At 43.6% G+C, this 17,907-nt stretch overlaps 1 protein-coding gene across 1 annotated transcript in view; it reads left to right on the top strand.

Annotated features, from left to right (window-relative positions):
• The first annotated feature begins 7,217 nt into the window (after positions 1-7,217).
• Etfa (electron transfer flavoprotein subunit alpha) overlaps positions 7,218-17,907 on the top strand; it is a 54,827-nt gene continuing 44,137 nt past the window's right edge. Inside the window, exons 1-2 of the mRNA XM_027415037.2 lie at positions 7,218-7,373; positions 16,189-16,335. Coding sequence (XP_027270838.1) covers positions 7,335-7,373; positions 16,189-16,335 — 186 coding nt within the window. The 5' untranslated portion in view covers positions 7,218-7,334. The remainder of the gene's footprint in view (positions 7,374-16,188; positions 16,336-17,907) is intronic.

Below are 17,907 nucleotides of genomic sequence, written 5' to 3'. Positions count from 1 at the left end.
TGTATAGAATGTGTACTGAATATGCTTGATACTTTCAGTAACATCCATTTTCAGGTTAACTCACTCTTTGCATTTTCTAGTGTCTTGTTCCGCTGGTGTCTGAAAGTTTTCATTGTAGAAGTTCTACAAGTCTTTTGTTAGGCTTATTTCTGCATATTTTAAGGCTATTGTGAATTGGATTTTTTCTGAAAATTCTCTACTGATATATAGAAAACTACTGTTTTTCATAAGTCAACTTTGATGCCTTACCACCTTGCCAAAGGCGTTTATCAAATTTGAGAGTTCTTTTTCTTGTCTCAGGGATATATCCAAAACTTTGAACACTAAATTGAATAAGAGCAAATAGAGTAGTCATTCATGTCGTGTTCCTTATTTTAAAGGAAATGTTTTCCATTTTCCCCACTTAATAATGTTGGAAATAGGTTTGCCATATTTATAATGTTGATTATGTTCCTATTCATAGTTTCTTCCAGGACTTTATTATGAAGGGATGATGAACTTTAGTCTTTTCTCAGAGTCTGCTTTCTAGAAAAATCAGAGTATAAGAATTGTCAGAAAAGGCAAACAATACAAGATGGGGCTTCAGATGTACTTCTCTTTGGCACACTGACTCAGAGGACCCCACCACAGTTGGTAGCTGGAACACAGAGACCCTTAGCATACAGTGGTAGTCCACCTGCTAGAAGTTATACTAGTGTTGAATTGGAATTGTGTGCTCCTGGTATGTAACATGCTAGACATTTTGAGAAATATGGGGGAGGGGATAGTAACTACAAATAAAATAACTTGAGGGGTGGTTAGGTTACAGGAGATTAGGAATTGTTAATAGTCAATCAAGATCCACATGTAAAAGGAAGAGATCTCCTTGACAATACACAGTGAAATAAACATCAGAATGTAACCTTTAAGGGTCATTTCACATTTAGAACACTGATATTACCCCTGAAGAAACCAGACTGAACCCGGAAGATAATGATAGACAGTAGAGTCTCCAGCTCATTCAAGTAGTAGCTGTCTAGCAGGTACCACACCTATTCTGGTGTCTTTACGAGAGTAGATGAACATGGTGTCAAATCAATTTTGATGGTCACTGATTTGGCGAGTGAGTTCCAGCCCTGTGAGAAAAGTAGATCCAAAACAGTATGCATCCAAGTACAATAAGCAACACTATACATTTACAGTTTTGCCCCAGGGCTATGCTAACTTTTAGCATCTGTCATAACAGCCTGAAGAGATCTAGACCATCTGGACACACTGCAGAACATTGGACTACCATATTCATGACATCATTCTAATGCAGCCAGATGGACCAAAAGTGGATACACACTAGAGACATTCATCTGACATATATGAGAGAGAAAGAGAGAGAGAGAGAGAGAGAGAGAGAGAGAGAGAGAGAGAGAGAGAGAGCCCTTAAAGCAGCAGTTCTCAACCTTCCTCTTGCTGGACCCTTTAATACAGCTCCTCATGTTGTGGTGATCCCCAACCATAAAATAATTTCATTGCTACTTCATAACTGTAATTTTGCTTCTGTTATCGATCATAAAATAAATATCTGGCATGCAAGATATCTAATATGAGACTCCTGTGAAAGGGTCATTTGACCCCCAAAGGGATTGTGACCAAAAGCTGTGAACCACTACTCTAAAGATTCAGGGACTTGCTGTACCATAAGATACTTAGGGGGCCAAAGACAGGGGCATGCTAGGCTATCCCATCTGAGTGAAAAGATAAATATTACATCTTGTACTTGAAGAAGGAGCCCTATGCCTGACAACCCTCCCTGGGCTCTAAAAACAGTCTATTCTACACCTAAAAATACTGCTCCATCTCTTATACCAGGTGACACGAGAGGCTGGGAGATGTGAGCAGACCTCAGTGCAGGGGATCTAGCTAGGTACAGACCATTCATGTTTCCATCATGCTTTTAAAAAGACATAGTACAGATCCATGGCAAACTCTGCTGACGTGTTATCATACAGCCCCAGAGGCATGTGCCAAATCATGATATCTGTAGTAGAGATTTATATACCTTAAAACAAAAGAAAACAAAACACTATCAAATAACAACAACACAAAAACTTCTGGCATGATACTGGGCTTGATTATAGGACATCAAGTGACCAAATGTCAGGTGTTAGCTATCATGAGCTGGGCTCCATAAAGATCATAAAATCATAGTATCAGGTAGGTAGAATAAATCCATTCTAGTGTGGAACTGTTGGGAATCTCCACTTCCTTCCCATTCCAGACCCCGCACCTCAGAAAGCCCACCAAGGGTCAGCTCCTCCCTCAGAGCTGATCAAGACCCTGTCTACAGGGCATTTAAGACCTGGTTGCCAGACCTGCCATGTGCTCTCTCTCCTGCCTTCCCGAGAGTCACCTGGGAGTGCTCTGCTTTGCTTTGCTCTGTTTATTAAAACTAGATTTATTAATTCCGTCTAATTTGGCTTATCGCATAGGTGGAGGATACCCAATAACCAAGAATCCAACACTTATCAGGAACGAATGCAAGTAGAACCAGAGGGTGCAGCAACTTTTAAAGTTGGCAGCTTCGGGGCTGGAGAGATGGCTTAGGCGTTAAGAGCACTGACTGTTCTTCCCGAGGTCCTGAGTTCAATTCCCAGCAACTACATGATGGCTCACAACCATCTATAATGAGATCTGGTGCCCTCTTCTGGCATGCACTGTATACACGATAAATAACTAAATCTTAAAAAAAAAAATGTTGGCAGCTTCGTCCCCATGGCCACTGTTGTACTAGCCCTAGATAATACTATGGCTATAAGGAGAACCCCTTACAACCTGCTAACGAGAGGAGGAGAAATCCCTTCGGCAGCTTATGGGGAGTCTGTCCAGTGTGTGAACTCAGGCTGAAAATGGAGGTTCATCACAGACTTCCTCAGGGACAGTTTTGAAAGACAGTAGAGAAGGAAGATGTTTTAGAAGCCAGAGCTTCAGAAAGGTATGTTTGGCCATCCACTTTATCTGGGTAGAGAAGCAAAGTCTAGAGGACTAGACAGCCAGGGTCAAGAAGGTTTGGGATGGAGGATGAGGATGAGTATATGGAAGAACCCATCTTGAGGAGGAACCAAGTAATCAAGACAACAATGCCCAGACTAGCTCCCTCAGCCAACCTTTGTCATTACCCACCCTGTGCTGGCACTAAGGACACATATGACCATGATCACAGTGGCATCAGAAGCGTAACAGGTCCCACTTAGGAAGGCTGAATGAAGTAGCTACCTGTGGTGCTCAGTCTTTGTTGTCAACTTGACTGGATTTAGAATCACCTAGATGGACCCCGGGGCAGGTCTGTGAGGCCCACCCTGAATGAGGACAGCACTATTCCGTGGGCCGGTGGCCCATCAGTGTGAGAAGGAGAAACGAGGGAACCAGCCGAGCTTGTTACAATTTACTGCAGTGGTGCTGCAAAAATGAGTCAAGAATCAATGTATCCCAAATCCCAAATCCAGATGCTGTTATCTTTTTTTTTTTTTGGTTTTTCGAGCCAGGGTTTCTCTGTGGCTTTGGAGGCTGTCCTGGAACTAGCTCTTGTAGACCAGGCTGGTCTTGAACTCACAGAGATCCACCTGCCTCTGCCTCCCGAGTGCTGGGATTAAAGGTATGCACCACCAACGCCCGGCTTAGATGCTGCTATCTTAATAGACAAGCAGAAGGATCTGCTGAGGGTCCCCTTAAAGCAAAGCTTGTAGGCAGGGCCTTACAAGGACTGGAATACATTGTTTAGCGTGTCAAGTGTCTTTTGAATCAAAGATGTTTATATGGCATTGTGACCATGGGCCCTAGAAGGTTAGAGGTCTTTGCCTCTGAAAGAGGAATCTTCTACCAGACGACTCAGCAAGAGTCCTATTAGTCTAATTGAGCTTGCTTGGTGGTGGTGTACAACTTTAATCCCAGCACTCAGGAGGCAGAGGCAGGCAGATCTCTGCCTTTGGTCTACAGAGGGAGTTCCAGGACAGCCAGGACTACACGAAGAAACCCTGTCTCAAAAAACAAACCAACAAATGAAAACAAACAATAATGATAAAAAATCCTGTCAGGTCCAAAGGAAAGTCAGACCAAATGGCCAACAGTGGTGCCTATGAACATACCAGGGTGTCTGCTGGCCTCCAGGCTCACTCAGTACCTGTGGCTCCTCTTAGCTCTTCTCTCTTTTCTCCCTCCCCCACTAAACTTCTCCAGCTTCTGGGCTTCCCGTATCCTAGGGTCTCATTCCTATATAACCCTGCCATTTCAACACTAGATGTATAAAGTGAGGACATGACTGCTCCAAGGTGTGGTTGACAGGAAGGTTTTTTTATTGTAGATATGAGAGTCCAGTCAGAGGCATCTGGGAGAGTCCAGAGCAGGGAGAGAAAGTAGTAGACTAAACATGGTTAGTAGACTTAACCGGGCCATGCAGGTGGGGGCAATGGAGAGAGGAAGACAGAGAGAGAGAGAGAGAGAGAGAGAGAGAGAGAGAGAGAGAGAGAGAGAGAGAAAGAGGGCCAAAAAGAATCAAGAAGAGTGCCAAGAGGGTGAATGGCCAAAATGGCAGGGTTATGTCGAAATGTGATGCTGGGGGAAGGGAAGCCCATGAGCTGGAGAAGTTTGGTGGGGGGTGGGGGTGGGAGTGGGGGCAGCGGTGGGGGGGGATGGGGGAGTGTGGAAGAGCGTCCAAGAGCCACTGAACAAGCCTGGAGGCCAGCAGACACCCTGGTGTGCTAACAGGCACCACAGCTGGCCATTTGTCCTGACCTTCCTTTGGACCTGACAAGTTCTATTGAGCTACAGCTGTCATCTGGGAACTCTGGGCACGTATGTGCAGGCCCCAGAAGTCAGGAAGGAAAGCTGCCATCTTGACCAATAGTGATGGAAGAGACATTGAGCACAGTATAGTCTCTGGTAGCCAGGGACTCTGGTCCTCAACACATGAGGCACCCAGTTAGCTGAAGCTCAGTGGAGATGCTAGCAGAGGGAGGAAGCAGTAAGTGCCCAGGGTGGTTCCCAGTCAGAGCAGCAGATGCCCCACTAACTTCTCACTTCCACCAGGAATCCTGGAGGAGCTGTGTCTAAATGAGTAGTCAGTCTTCAAGGACTGGCTGAAGGCACTTTTCTCTCCTCCCTCATTTCCCTTCCTTCCTTTGTTCTTTGCACAATTAATTCTACAAACAGCAAGCAGCCATATGTAAGCCAGCTAAAGGAAACTATTGAAGAGACCAGAACCTCACCCAGCTCCCTGCTTTGGCAGCCATGGCAGGCTGCAGAAAAGACCCAGCAAGATGTGCTGTGCATCCAACCTTGCCAGACCTTGTCCTCCATGTGACGAGGAACCAACCAGAAGCTGGCAGACTCTGGATGTGCTTTACAGTAACAGTGGAATGTAGAGTATAGCAACGCCCTGGGAGGGCCTATTGGCCATAGCAACCTACCTGCAGCTGCAGTTGACCAATCAACACAGGACAGGTTGCCCAAGCCCAGGCGGACCCCCAGACACTCCCCTTGCTCTACCCCAGGACATTCCCTGTCCCACGGTTCCTCTACCTGCTGTGTCGATAGACAGAGGAACCAAGTTAATACAGTTAACTTGTTAATTGATTAAGGACTCTTTGCTTTTGCATCAGATCGGGTCTCTTGGTGATTTAGGGGTTCAGAATTTGGACACAACACTATGCTTCCTGCCTCCAAAGTATCTCATAACAGAGTGGGAAAGAAAAGGTGTCAAACACTTGTAGGGAACATTAACATTGTTATACATCACTCTTTCACATACACGTCTCTGGTACTTGACATACATGTAAATGTAAAAACATCTATCTGTACCCTCCCTCTTGGGTTTCACAAGTCTTCAGGGTGAGTCTGGTTATTTGTTACAGACGTGGGCCATTTTCTCTGTCTTCCTTTGCACTGCCCCTGCTCTGCCCGGAACCGTCATGCCCATGGGCATTGTGCCTCTGCTGGCACAGCTGCTGCTGATTCACTGGAGCCTGGGATGTGCCAGAGCCATCCCATGGGGGAGGAGAAGGGAAGATTCTCTCCTCTTTTGTGTTCTGCCTTGTCATGGAAGTAGGAAGGAGGTAGCTCATGTCTCAATTAAATTTTTTTCAGTAAAAAAAAATCTTTTTGTTTTTTACTTAAAGTACTCTTTTTTTTCTTCTTTCAATGGGATTTAGATTTGAGTCCGGTTGGGGGTTGCGTTGGAAGGAGAAAGTGACCCATAGTTCCTCAAACGGACAGTTTCACAGGGTGGGCACAGTCCCAGCCCTCCGTAGGGCCGTCTTGTGTAAGATGGGTTCTCACCTTGGTTCACAAAACTAGGAAAGTGAAGAAGATGAAGAGCCATTGCAGAGGTGGGGGTGAGGGGCGGGTAGTCAGGGAAGAACTTAGTGAAAAAATAGTAGGTGCCCCACCCTGTGAGGTGGGGCATGAGTTTTGAGGGACATTTGAGAAGTTCAGAAGGCAGATAGATGGGTGGATCCAAAGAGCAAGAGAGATTTTAACAACCATAGGCATTGACACCAGGGGGTTGGCAGTGGAGCTGCCCAAGGTCAGGGGGGAGTGGGGGAGAAGATCAGGGTGGGCCTCAAGTTGTACCCTCACTCGAACCTGGCCCTAGCCTGCTGGTGAGGCCCACCTCCAAGCATTCTGCCTCCTGCCTGCAGTACACATAAGCCTGAACTGAGATCTTCAATCCAACTCAAAGATCACCAACTCAACCGACCCTTCCCTGCTAGTAGCAGCGATCTATCTACTTATTTATAATAGCTTTTTTTTTTTTGCATGTTTTCCCAGAATCCCGTAAGATCCCCGGGGCAGGACACCTAATGCACGTTTAAATTCTCCTCACCCGAGACTGTGTTTGGCACATTACAGGTGCAGAGCTGGCACTGTGAATACATGAGCGAGGAAAAGAATGAATGGAGCGAGCGGGTATTCTTCACGGATGGAAAGCTGCATAGAGCCGGCCAGTTAGTGCAGACCTCGTCACCACTGGCGGTCTCAGACAGTCCGATTGCAGACACTACCAGCGACTGGCGTCGGGCAGCCAGGCCGGCCGGCCAGCCGTGGGAAGCGCAGCAAGCTTCTCTGCTCACACCCTTACCTTTGCCCTACTCCCAAGTCCCGCCTCTAACTTCCCGTTTTCCTCATTGGCTGCGTGGCCGCCCAATGAGCCAGCGGGGAGCGCGAGCCCCCATTCCCGGCCGGGGCTGTCCGCTCTCGTTCCCGAGTCTCGCGAGCGTTCGGGTCTCTGGTGGCGGCGGCGGCGGCTCCCGCGCGCTCCGGGTCGCTGAGGCCGAGGGTACAGCTGGGCTGACTATAGACCAGAGACAATGTTCCGAGCAGCGGCGCCTGGGCAGCTCCGGCGGGCGGTGAGTCCCGGCAGGAAGGGCCGAGCGGGTGACCTCCGAGCCGCAGCCTGCCGACCCTGTCAGGCGAAGGTCACGGCAGGTCCGGTAGACTCAGGTCAAAGTTCTGCAGCCGCCGCCCTTGACCTCTTCCGGGTCGCCCTCCCCGTGCCCGGGATCCCACGGCCCTGGCTCCCGCGCGGCGCCTTGGGGCTGCTGGGTTCTCGAGCCCACTGGAGGGGAGCTGCATCCCCAGGGAGCCGATGCTGCCGCCCAGCCTCAGGCAAGAGTTCGAATCCCGGGCGCCCTGCGGCCGCCCCTGACGTCTGCTGTCAAGGGCAGGGACGGAGAGGGCGGCGCCGATCGATGCCCACGCCCGCTCTGCTGCTTGGCCCGTGGGCCAGGGCAGCGTGGGCGGCTGCGACCTTCCCGCCTGCGACCCACTCTGCAGACCGATGGATCCAGGGAACTGTTGGTAGCGTGAAGTTTCCGATGTCCCCACCCCCTCCGCCCCCCGTGGTGACAAAGTTTGCCACTTACCTGTTTTCTGAGGGCAGAGGGAAAACAAAATTGTCAGAGTGCTCGGAGGGAGGTTGACCAATTCCAAGTCAATAACTTAAGGAGCTTGTGGATTTTCTAACTCTCAGTTTAGGTTGCTACAGAAACGAGATCGTCCGCCTTGTGTTAAGATATTATCCAGACGCCTTGCAACTTTTCTATCCACTGATTTATTGTAGTGCCTTGCCTCCCAATCACCACTGGGATTTTTCTCTCTGCAACACAACTTGTGAGCTTCTTGGGAGTTTGAAGACTTTTTTTTTTTTTTTTTTTTGGTGCCTCTGCCTTGTATCATAAAACGTTGCAGCTTCCTGTGAGTTAAAATACACCATTCAGGTTCCTGATGCATCTTCTCCTGCGAGATTTTTTTTTTTTTTTTAAATCCCTCTTTCCTTCACAGAGTCAGTAAACAAGTGAAAACCATGTTTTGGGAGGAAATTCCAAGGCCCCAGAACCTGACTTGAAGATCTATCTGTGCAGTATTTGGAAGGCAATTTTGTGGATAGGTTTTATACCCAGCATAATTGTGGTAAGGGGAATTTAGGAGTTGGTAATTTTGTAGAGTTAGTGGGGGGAAAAAATCCACATAGCCAGTATCCAAACTTAGGCAGCATTGCCAAACCTTTGTTGTGATTTGCCAACAATTGTGACCTTGGCTTATTTTTAAAATTAGAAGTCAAGCCTAGATAGTGTCTCTAATGTCATTGAGAATATTTTTTTAAGATTTGAATTGCAAGCACAAAACACGTGGTGGGAACACACTCAAATGGACACACACGACACACATTTTGCTCTTTAAATTTTAAAATAATTTCAAGTTTACAGAAAAGTGACCAGAATACAAAAAAAAAAAAAAAAATCCCAGAACTTCCTTGAATTTCAACAACTCTTAACAGTTGAAAGTTTATCCCTCACTTTACGTACACATTGTTTAGACATACCCTTTAATTCTAAATGTTTCCCTAGGAGTTTTACAAACAGGAGGCTAAGGGATTCACTCTGTAGTAGACCCCATGCATGCCTCCTGTTAGATTCACAGTGCTACAAAACCAGGCAAATAAATAAATCACTGAGGAGGTTCACTTTCCTAAGGAGAATATAAGTGGCAAAACCATGAAGTTTAACAGTGTTACAGTACCACTTTGTTACCAGATGTTCACATGCTGCCGGTTGTCTTCCCTTTGAAGCACCCCTTCCCCTTCTAAGGAATCCCAGTGCTCTGGTTTCAAGAGGATAGATGTCTTGGTTAGAACAGTTCCTCAGCCTTTTAATTTGGCTTTTATGATGTTGACATTTGTATAGAGCACAGGCCTTCCATTTTGTAGACTCTTTCCCCAGTTTAGTTCTGTCTGACATTTCCCTCATGACCATACCCGGGGCCTGTATTCTTGGCAGGGTTGTCAGACGTGATTTGTGCTCTCAGTACATTGTATTAGGAGACATACACCATTAGTTTGTCCCGTTTGTGAAGTTCTTACCCTTAGTTACTTAGGTAATAAGTAGTTTGCCAGGTTTTCCCAATGTCAAGTAAATAGTCCTCTGTAATTTTTAACTAATTACAAAAGTAGAGTGACTATGTGAAGCTCCTTTTTCTTTCACATACTAGTTTTAGCATTTGATTTATTTATTTATTTTTGGTTTTTGGAGACAGGGTTTCTCTGTAGCTTTGGAGGCTGTCCTGGAACTTGCTCTGGAGACCAGGCTGGCTTCAAACTCAAGAGATCCACCTGTCTCTGCCTCCCATGTGCTGGGATTAAAGGCATGCACCACCAACACCTGGGCTAGCTTTTGAATTTTTTAAATTGAGAAATAATACTGTGATTAAAAAATGGTGACTTTTCTAATCTTGGTTCCTTTATCACTTAATATTCTATGCTAAGGAAGAACCATCCCTTCCTTCTTTATATATGTATCGACCCAGGAATCCTCATTTAATAGTTTATCATTCTTATCACCTATATTTTAATTTTCAGGTTTTTCCTATAATTATAAAGTGGGAACCAATTTAATCTGGCTACTGTTTATATAAATTTATGATATCATAAAACCAGAATGGTTTATCTCAAATCTCTGCTCTTGGTTTTTTGCATGTTTGTGTATGTGATGTATTCATGTTTGCATATGTATGTGTGTGTGTGTGTGTGTGTGTAGCTTGTGGAATTGAGTGAACTAGTTATTGAGGTTGCCCCAATATATCTGCCTTTTTTTTTTTTTTATGTGGGTTCTGGGGATTCAATCTCTGTTCCTCACACTTGCTGGGCAAGTACTTTATCCACTGAGCGCTCTCCAGCAAACAAAAACAAAACCTATGTAGCTAACTATGATTGCTTTGGAAAAAAAAAAAAAAACCCATACATGTTTTTACTAATGACATGTACTATCAAAGCTGTTTCAGTGTTGACTGATCTGTGTCACTAAGCAGTGTCCTTCTGGAGGAAATCCTCAAAGTCATCTATTAACAAAGGTGTTTTTGTTTATTTTGTCTTTTTGAAGTAAGGTTTTGCCTAGATTAGGCTGGCCTGAAACTCATGGTAATCCTCCTTTCTCTGCTTATCAAATATTGGTGTTGTACTCACTCTGTTAACAGCACCCATCAGTGAAGGTAATTATGCGCCAAGTTGTATTGGTAGAAAGCACACTCGGGAAAATAGTCAAAGAATTGTAGTTGGTATTCTTGCTGAATTGTTAGCATGAATTTTCATTTATTTTACAGCCCGGCCACAGTTCTCCCTCCCTACTCTCTTCCCAGGCCCTCCCCTCACCTGCCTCTGTGCCCACCCCCAATCCACTCTATTTCTTTTCAGGAAAAGGGCAGGTCTCCCATGAGTATCAATAAAACATGGCATATCAAGTTGCAGTAAGACTAAGCACCTCCCCCTGTATTAAGAAGGGGCAAGGTGATCCAATATGCGGAGTAGGGTCCCAAAAGCTAGTAAAGGAGCTAGAGACAGCCCCTGTTCCCACTGTTAGGAGTCCCTCAAGAGGACCAAGCTACACAAGTGTACCTATATGCAAAGTGCCTAGATCAGTAGCATGCAGGCTCCCTGGTTGTCAGTTCAGTCTCTGAGAGCCCTTATAAGCCCAGGTTAGTTGATTCTGTGAGTTTTCTTGTGTCCTTGGCCCCCTCTGGCTCCTACAATTCTTCTTCCCCCTCTTCTACAGGATTCCCTGACATTTAGCTGTGGGTCTCGTCAGTTGCTGAGTGAAGCCTCTCTGATGACAATTGGGCTAATCTATGAGTATAGTAGAGTATTGATGGGCATCTTTTTTTTTATTTTGAGACAGGGTAGTTTCCCTGTGTAGCTTTGGAGCCTCTCCTGGAACTAGCTCTTGTAGACAAGGCTAGTCTCGAACTCACAGAGATCCTCCTGCCTCTGCCTCTTAAGAGCTGGGATTAAAGGTGTGCACCACTACTGCCCAGCTGGTTAGGCATCTTTACATTGACTTTTTCCCTCCTCCAGTTGTGTTTGGTTCTGTCCTAAGCCTCTGGTCATCTGGCCTGAGGGGTCCTGGTACTCCAGGCAATGTCAGGAGTGGCTTATTCACCTGGCATGGGTTTTAGGCTAAACCAGTCATTGGTTGGCCACTCTGTCAGTCTCTAGGCCACCCTTACTCCAGCACACCCCATAGACAGGACAGACTTAGGTAGAAGTTACGTGGCTGGGTTCATTTCCCACTCCTTGTTCAGGATATCCACTATCCACTATCGCTTGGTGTCTTAGGTCATCCTTGTAGATTCCTGGGAGATTCCGTTGCACCAGGTTTTTATCTGACCCTTAAATGCTCCCCTCCTTTCCAGTAGTCTCCTTCAGTTTATTTGTTTTTAAATTTTTTGTTGATTAGAAGAGCCAAAATATGTTTTATGAAGTAAGTGAAGCAACACTTTCAGATCATTTTCCAGTTCTTGTTCCTGTGTTCATTGGCAGACAGGAAGTAGTATCTGACATGATTGAGAAGCTCTGAACTATTAAGGACAGGACATTTTTCAGAGCCCATTGTCCAACATTGATGAATGATACTGAACTCTGTGTTTCACATGCAAATTTAAATTTCGTTTGAAAGAAGAGAGCCAATTTTTGTGTGATTCTGAAACAAAATTTATTGCATAAAGTGATTTCATTAAAATTATGCTGCCTGCCAATGTGTCCACTAAGAGTCCTGTCTGTTTTTTAAAGTGAAGTAAATTGACTGTTTTTAATATTATAATCAATGTCATATGACATTTCTAGTCATGGTTAAAAGCTAGTATGTTTTATTACTAAAGAGGTTAAAGTAGTTTAAGTACAGAAATGTAATATACATTTTATTATGACAAAATGTATATTAAAATGGAGATAGGAGACTTTAATTATATATTATTAAATCCCTTTGAATAGTATTTGTCAAGATTTTATACCTCATTCCTGCTGTTTCCTTGTTTTCTGTTTGTATTTTAGTTAAGCAAAAACAAAACAATGTCTCACTCCCTTCTCCTACCCCTCCATACCAGTCTCCTATGTCCTCATCCCATTTACCTTCTTAAAGGTGGTTAGGGGAGAAATAGTTAAGGGGGCTCTTACTACTTTAGGATATGAGTTGTTTTGTTGGGGTAGTAACATCTGTGATTTAACATCTGCTAGTTTGTACTAGGTCATGCAGTTGCAGTAATGAGAATGCTAAGAAACTGTAAAACAAAAGCAGGGTCAGTAGTGATGAGTTTGAATAAGAGAAGGACCGAATTGTGTTCACTGAACTAACTAACCAAAAGTGTTCCTGACTTAAGAGATGGGCTTCAGTTCTGTGGTAGAGATGAAAACCAGTGCAAGCAATGTGAGTGAGGAGAAAAGAAGCAAGATAGTAGGGGTATCTGTGGATGTTATTTTATATTTGGCTCTCAAAGGGAATATAGGGAAGGTGATGACCTCTTTAAACCCTGTACTCAAGAATTATGCTGCTTGTTAAAAGACCAGTTAGCTTTCTACTGGTCAAAAGAAAAAAATTTCATATTTTACTGTTTGGAACCAAATGTAGTCAGTCTGGATAAATTCCCAAGAAGCATAGTGGGGATCTATATCGATGACTTAGCAAGTTATGCACTGCCTAGGTATCCTTACACATGCTTTGATGCTGATGATGACCAATTGAATTGTCAACTTGATTGGATTTGGGAGCCCAGTGTGGTAACATAAATCTTTAATACCAGCACTCAGGAGGAAGAAGCACATAGATATCATGAGTTGTAGGTCAGCTTCTCTATATATTGAATTCCAGACCATTGGGGCTACATAGTGAGACCCTTACCTGTGAGGAGGAGTGAACTGGGGCTGGGCTGGGGGGAGATGGGTGGGCGGGAGGGGGGGAGGGAGGGAAAACTGGTTGGAATGTAAAATGAAATTTAAAAGAAAAATTAATTATATTTTAAAAAAAAAAAAACCACCTAGAGCATTAACAAGGCATATCTTTGAGTTTGTCTGTAAATGTGTTCACAGAGCTGTTTAACTGAGGAGGAGGACAGCCCTGAAAGTGGTGGCAGCATCCCATGGGCTGCTAAGTGAAACAAATAGAGAAAAGGGACAAGGCCACTTAAACACCGGCATTCATTTCTCTCTTCTGCTCCAGTAAGGAATCCCAGCAGCATGCTCCACTGCTGTGAATTCTGTCATCTTTCCCGGCCGTGATGAGCGGTGCCTTAAGCCAGAGCCAGAGAAAATCCTGCTTCTTACCAGGTCACAGCAGTGAGAATAGTAGCTAATACAGTGATTAACTCACAAATGATCCAGGAACTGTTGCTTTTCAGGTTTTAGATACATTGGGGAAACCTTTTTATTTAGTCTCTTAGCATTCATTGGGGCCACTTGTGTGCCAGGAACAAAAGTAGATACTGAGTTCATAGCAGGAAGCAAGATGGGCCTAGTCCCTGCCTGTTTGGAGCAGGTATCCTGGAGAAGATATATGCTTCTAATTACATTAAATGGGATCAGTCAAGGAAGAGTAAATGGGTATTTGGGGAGTATAAAATCCTTTGGGGCTGGAGAAAGTCTAAAAGGGTATTGCAAAGTCTTAGCAAACTGAAGTTTACTATGTTTATTACATGATAATAAAATGATGGTTTTCTTTAACTTTTTTATATTTTTATTACTTGTGGTACTGGGGATGTTAGGCAAGTATTCTACCACTGAACTTTATAGCCACCCTCTTTTTACTTTTTTATTTTGAGATAGGTTCCCACCTAGAATACCAGGACACAGTCTGAAAAGGAGAATCTACAGCCCCTTTCTTTAATTCCCAGATCTCAGGGTCCCCATTAGTGTTAGGGCTGCCTTGCACTTTGCTGCCTCTAGGCAATGGTACAGTTTGGCTTAACCCATTGCTTCACTCCTTGATTTTGGGGAGTTGTGGTTCTCTAGAATACTCCTCAATAAACTTCCTGCCAGACCCATACAAGGAAGGTACAGTGTTAGGTGGGAGCAGACATCTAAACTGTGTACCTTTTTTAGCTGTATTATTGGAAAACTTAAGGAAATAGTAATTCCAGTTATTTTGTGGGGCTCAGATGAACAGTGCTGGAGAATGACTGACTTAGGTTCTTTAGAGGTCAGTTTATAGAGTAAAGTTGTAAAAAGGATGCTTTCTAATATTTATTAACAAATGTGTGCATGCAAGTGTGAGTAGGGGAAGCTTGTCTGCCATGGCATGCATGTGATGGTTAGAGGATGAATTTGTGACTTTGTGGAGTTGGTCCTCTCTTTTCATCTTTTTGTGGGCTCTAAGGATGAAACTTAGGTTGCCAGGGTTGTGCAGCAAGCACTATCTCACTGCCCCGACCCCAGAAGAGGCGTGTGTGGAGGTCAAAGGACAACTGTGGAGTAGGATGCCTCTTTTATCTTCTACGTGGGTTCCAGGGATTGAACTCCAGTGGCTAGGTCTTTCCCTGCTGATTGATCTCACCAGCCCAAGAAAAGAATCTTTAAATTTGCATAAAAATTCCTGACTTTAACTTGAGTTACTCTTTCTGAGAAGGTTTCGTTATTGTTGGGGGAGGGCCCAGCCGATTGTGGATTCTGTGCCTGGGCTGGTACCTTTACCCAGTAAGCCATCTCATTGTGTCATTTTTTAAAAAAAACAGGTTTCCATTTTCAGTTTCTTTGATATTGAATGGTTCTCCCCCCCAAATATCTTATTACAAGTCTGTTATGTAACTGAATATAATTGGTGATAGAACCTGTCTAACCCTAGCTTGACAGCTAATATATTGTGTTTAAGGATTTTAAATATAGGTCTATAGCAATTATTTATTGGACAGAATGGGAAAATTGTTTTGGTGCAAGTTTTTTTTTAATGTTAAGAAATTTGCATTTTGAGCCAGGTGGTGGTAGCCCATGCCATTAATCCCAGTACTAAAGAGGCAGAGGCAGGGGGATCGCACAGTTCCAGGCTAGCCTGGTTTACAGACAGTTCCAGGATGGTCAGGGCTATACAGTGAAACCCTGTCTCGAAAACTGAAAAAGAAATAAACTAATTGTTCTTAAGGTTTCTTTTGCTGCAATAAAATACCTTGACCAAAAAGTAAGTTTGGGAGGAAAGGGTTTACTTTTTTTTTGGGGGGGGGGGCTTACGCTGCAATATTGCTGCTCATCATCAAGAGAAGGACAGGAACTCAAACAGCGCAGGAACCCAGAGGCAGGAGCTAATGCAGAGGCCATGGAGGGGTGCTGCTTACTATCTTGCTCAGCCTGCTTTCTTAAAGAGTCCAGGATCACCAGCCCATGGATAGAACCATCCACAATCAGCTGGGCTCTCCCCCATCAAGCACTAATTAAGAAAATGCTGGCCGGGAGTTGGTGGCATACGCCTTTAATCCTAGCACTCGGGATGCAGAGGCAGGTGGATCTCTGTGAGTTCGAGGCCAGCCTGGTCTCCAGAGCGAGTGCCAGGATAGGCTCCAAAGCTACACAGAGACACCCTGTCTCGAAAAACCAAAAAAAAAAAAAAAAAAAAAAAAAAATGCCATACAGCCAGATCTTAGGGAGGCATTTTCTCAATTAAGTTTCTTTCCTTTCAGAAAATTATAGTTCTTGTGTCAAGTTGACATAAGACTAGCACAGAAACACACTTGCATTTTGGTTTTTGTTAGGTAAGGGTATTGATATTATAAAGGTAGACACAGCTTAATTTATGCCATCAAGGAAGTACTTTATTAGTACACTTACAAAACTGAACTTTACATACAAAAATGTTTTCTTTAAAGCCTACCTACGTGAGTTATTTTGAAAGACTACAATAATGTTCCTCTCTCTTTTAGGCCTCATTGCTCCGATTTCAGAGTACCTTGGTAATAGCTGAGCATGCAAATGATTCTCTAGCACCCATTACTCTAAATACCATCACTGCAGCTGGACGTCTTGGAGGTGAAGTGTCCTGCTTAGTAGCTGGAACCAAATGTGACAAGGTGAGAGATTTTTAAGGTCAGCCATAGCAAATATAATCTCTATTAAGAGACAGTGAAAGATGGCAACAAAGAATTATGCCAAAGACCATATCCCAAACTGGGCTCTAATCATCATTAAATGGTCAATGTCACAACCATTACTTGTATAAAATAAAACCAAAAGGTTTTCTCATGAAACATTTTGTATTTCAAAATGAGGTGGAATGCTTGATTTAGTTCTGCTGGCACCATTCTGTGCCATTTGGTACCAAGTAGAATGGTAGTATTTGAGTCCCCTTAAAGGTTAATAGCCAATCTCTTTTGTACTGATGAATATACTTGTTAATTGCTTCTAATTCCTGAAAGTGGTTAATCTAAGCAAAGTATCAGGAGCACTAATTAACTGGTAGAAGAATTCAAATCTAAGTCCCATTCTTCCAAATTACAGCTGATAGTAGATGTTGTTTTTGTCGTAATTGTTAAGTAACAGCTTTGGAAACTAACTATTGGGAAAGTTTGTTCTATAATATGGTTTGCAGGGTCTGTGCCCTTGGGCTGCTATGTAGACAAGTGCCTGTTAAGACTCACAAAGCTTTAGCTGCCAGTTCTCCACCATATCAGAAAGCTGCCAAGTGTGTGACTTGGGCTTGGCCCTTATGGAGGAGTAAGTATAGAGAGAGGATGTTTCTTTTAGCAGATCATATATTTTACTAAATAGAGCATGTGGTAGTGCAGGTTCAGAATGCTAGTGCCACTTCTAATTGCTTACATGAACTTGGTATTTAAAAGACTATATTCAGTAGGTTTGGGGTTATATGGATTTCTTTATCACATTCCTCTTGATGATCATTGACTCTTGGGGGGTTTGTTTTGTTTTGTTTGTTTGTTTGTTTGTTTGTTTTTGATACAGAGCTTCTCTGTGTAGCCTTGGCTGCCCTGGAACTTGCTCTGTAGACCAGGCTGGCCTCAAACTCAGAGATCTGCCTGCCCCAACCTTCTAAGGCCTGGATTAAAGGTGTGCACCACCACCTCCCAGCTGCTTATTGAGTCTTACACAGTTGCTGTTTACTATAATGTCTGATGATAGGGTTAAGCACCTTTTTTTGCTTCTTTGCTCAGGTTTCAGATATAAACAGATGTTAGATTTATTTGTTTTGCTGTGGTTTTAACTAGTTATTTTAAAATTACTTAAAAATACTTGATATTTAATCAGTTGCAATCATATGTATGTATATATATCATGTTGCTGTTTTTAAGAAAAATGCTAATAGTGTAGGTAGATTTTTGTTTTATATTGTTTTCTTTAGCTATTAATCATAAACAGAAGGTGATTATTCTGTGTAGTACTGAAGTTTTGAGAGTAAAAAATTGTTTCAATGGGAAATTTTGTTCCATTTTATATACAAGCTGCTATGTAGCATCTTTGGAATTAAGTGGGTTTCTTAATTAGAACTTTTCTTGAAATTGGAGATGCTAAACACTGTGTAAGACAGTGCAAGTATGATGACCAGCACCTGGCCCAGCAGAATTCTTCACTGTATCCTCCTTTCAGTCCCTATTGCTGAGCCTTGTAATCCATGGAAGAGGGTGGAA

The sequence above is a fragment of the Cricetulus griseus genome, chromosome 4 (genome assembly GCF_003668045.3).
Source record: "Cricetulus griseus strain 17A/GY chromosome 4, alternate assembly CriGri-PICRH-1.0, whole genome shotgun sequence".
Lineage (NCBI taxonomy): Eukaryota > Metazoa > Chordata > Mammalia > Rodentia > Cricetidae > Cricetulus > Cricetulus griseus.
The sequence above is the reverse complement of the archived record's forward strand: the minus strand, read 5'-3'. Positions and strand labels throughout refer to the sequence as shown.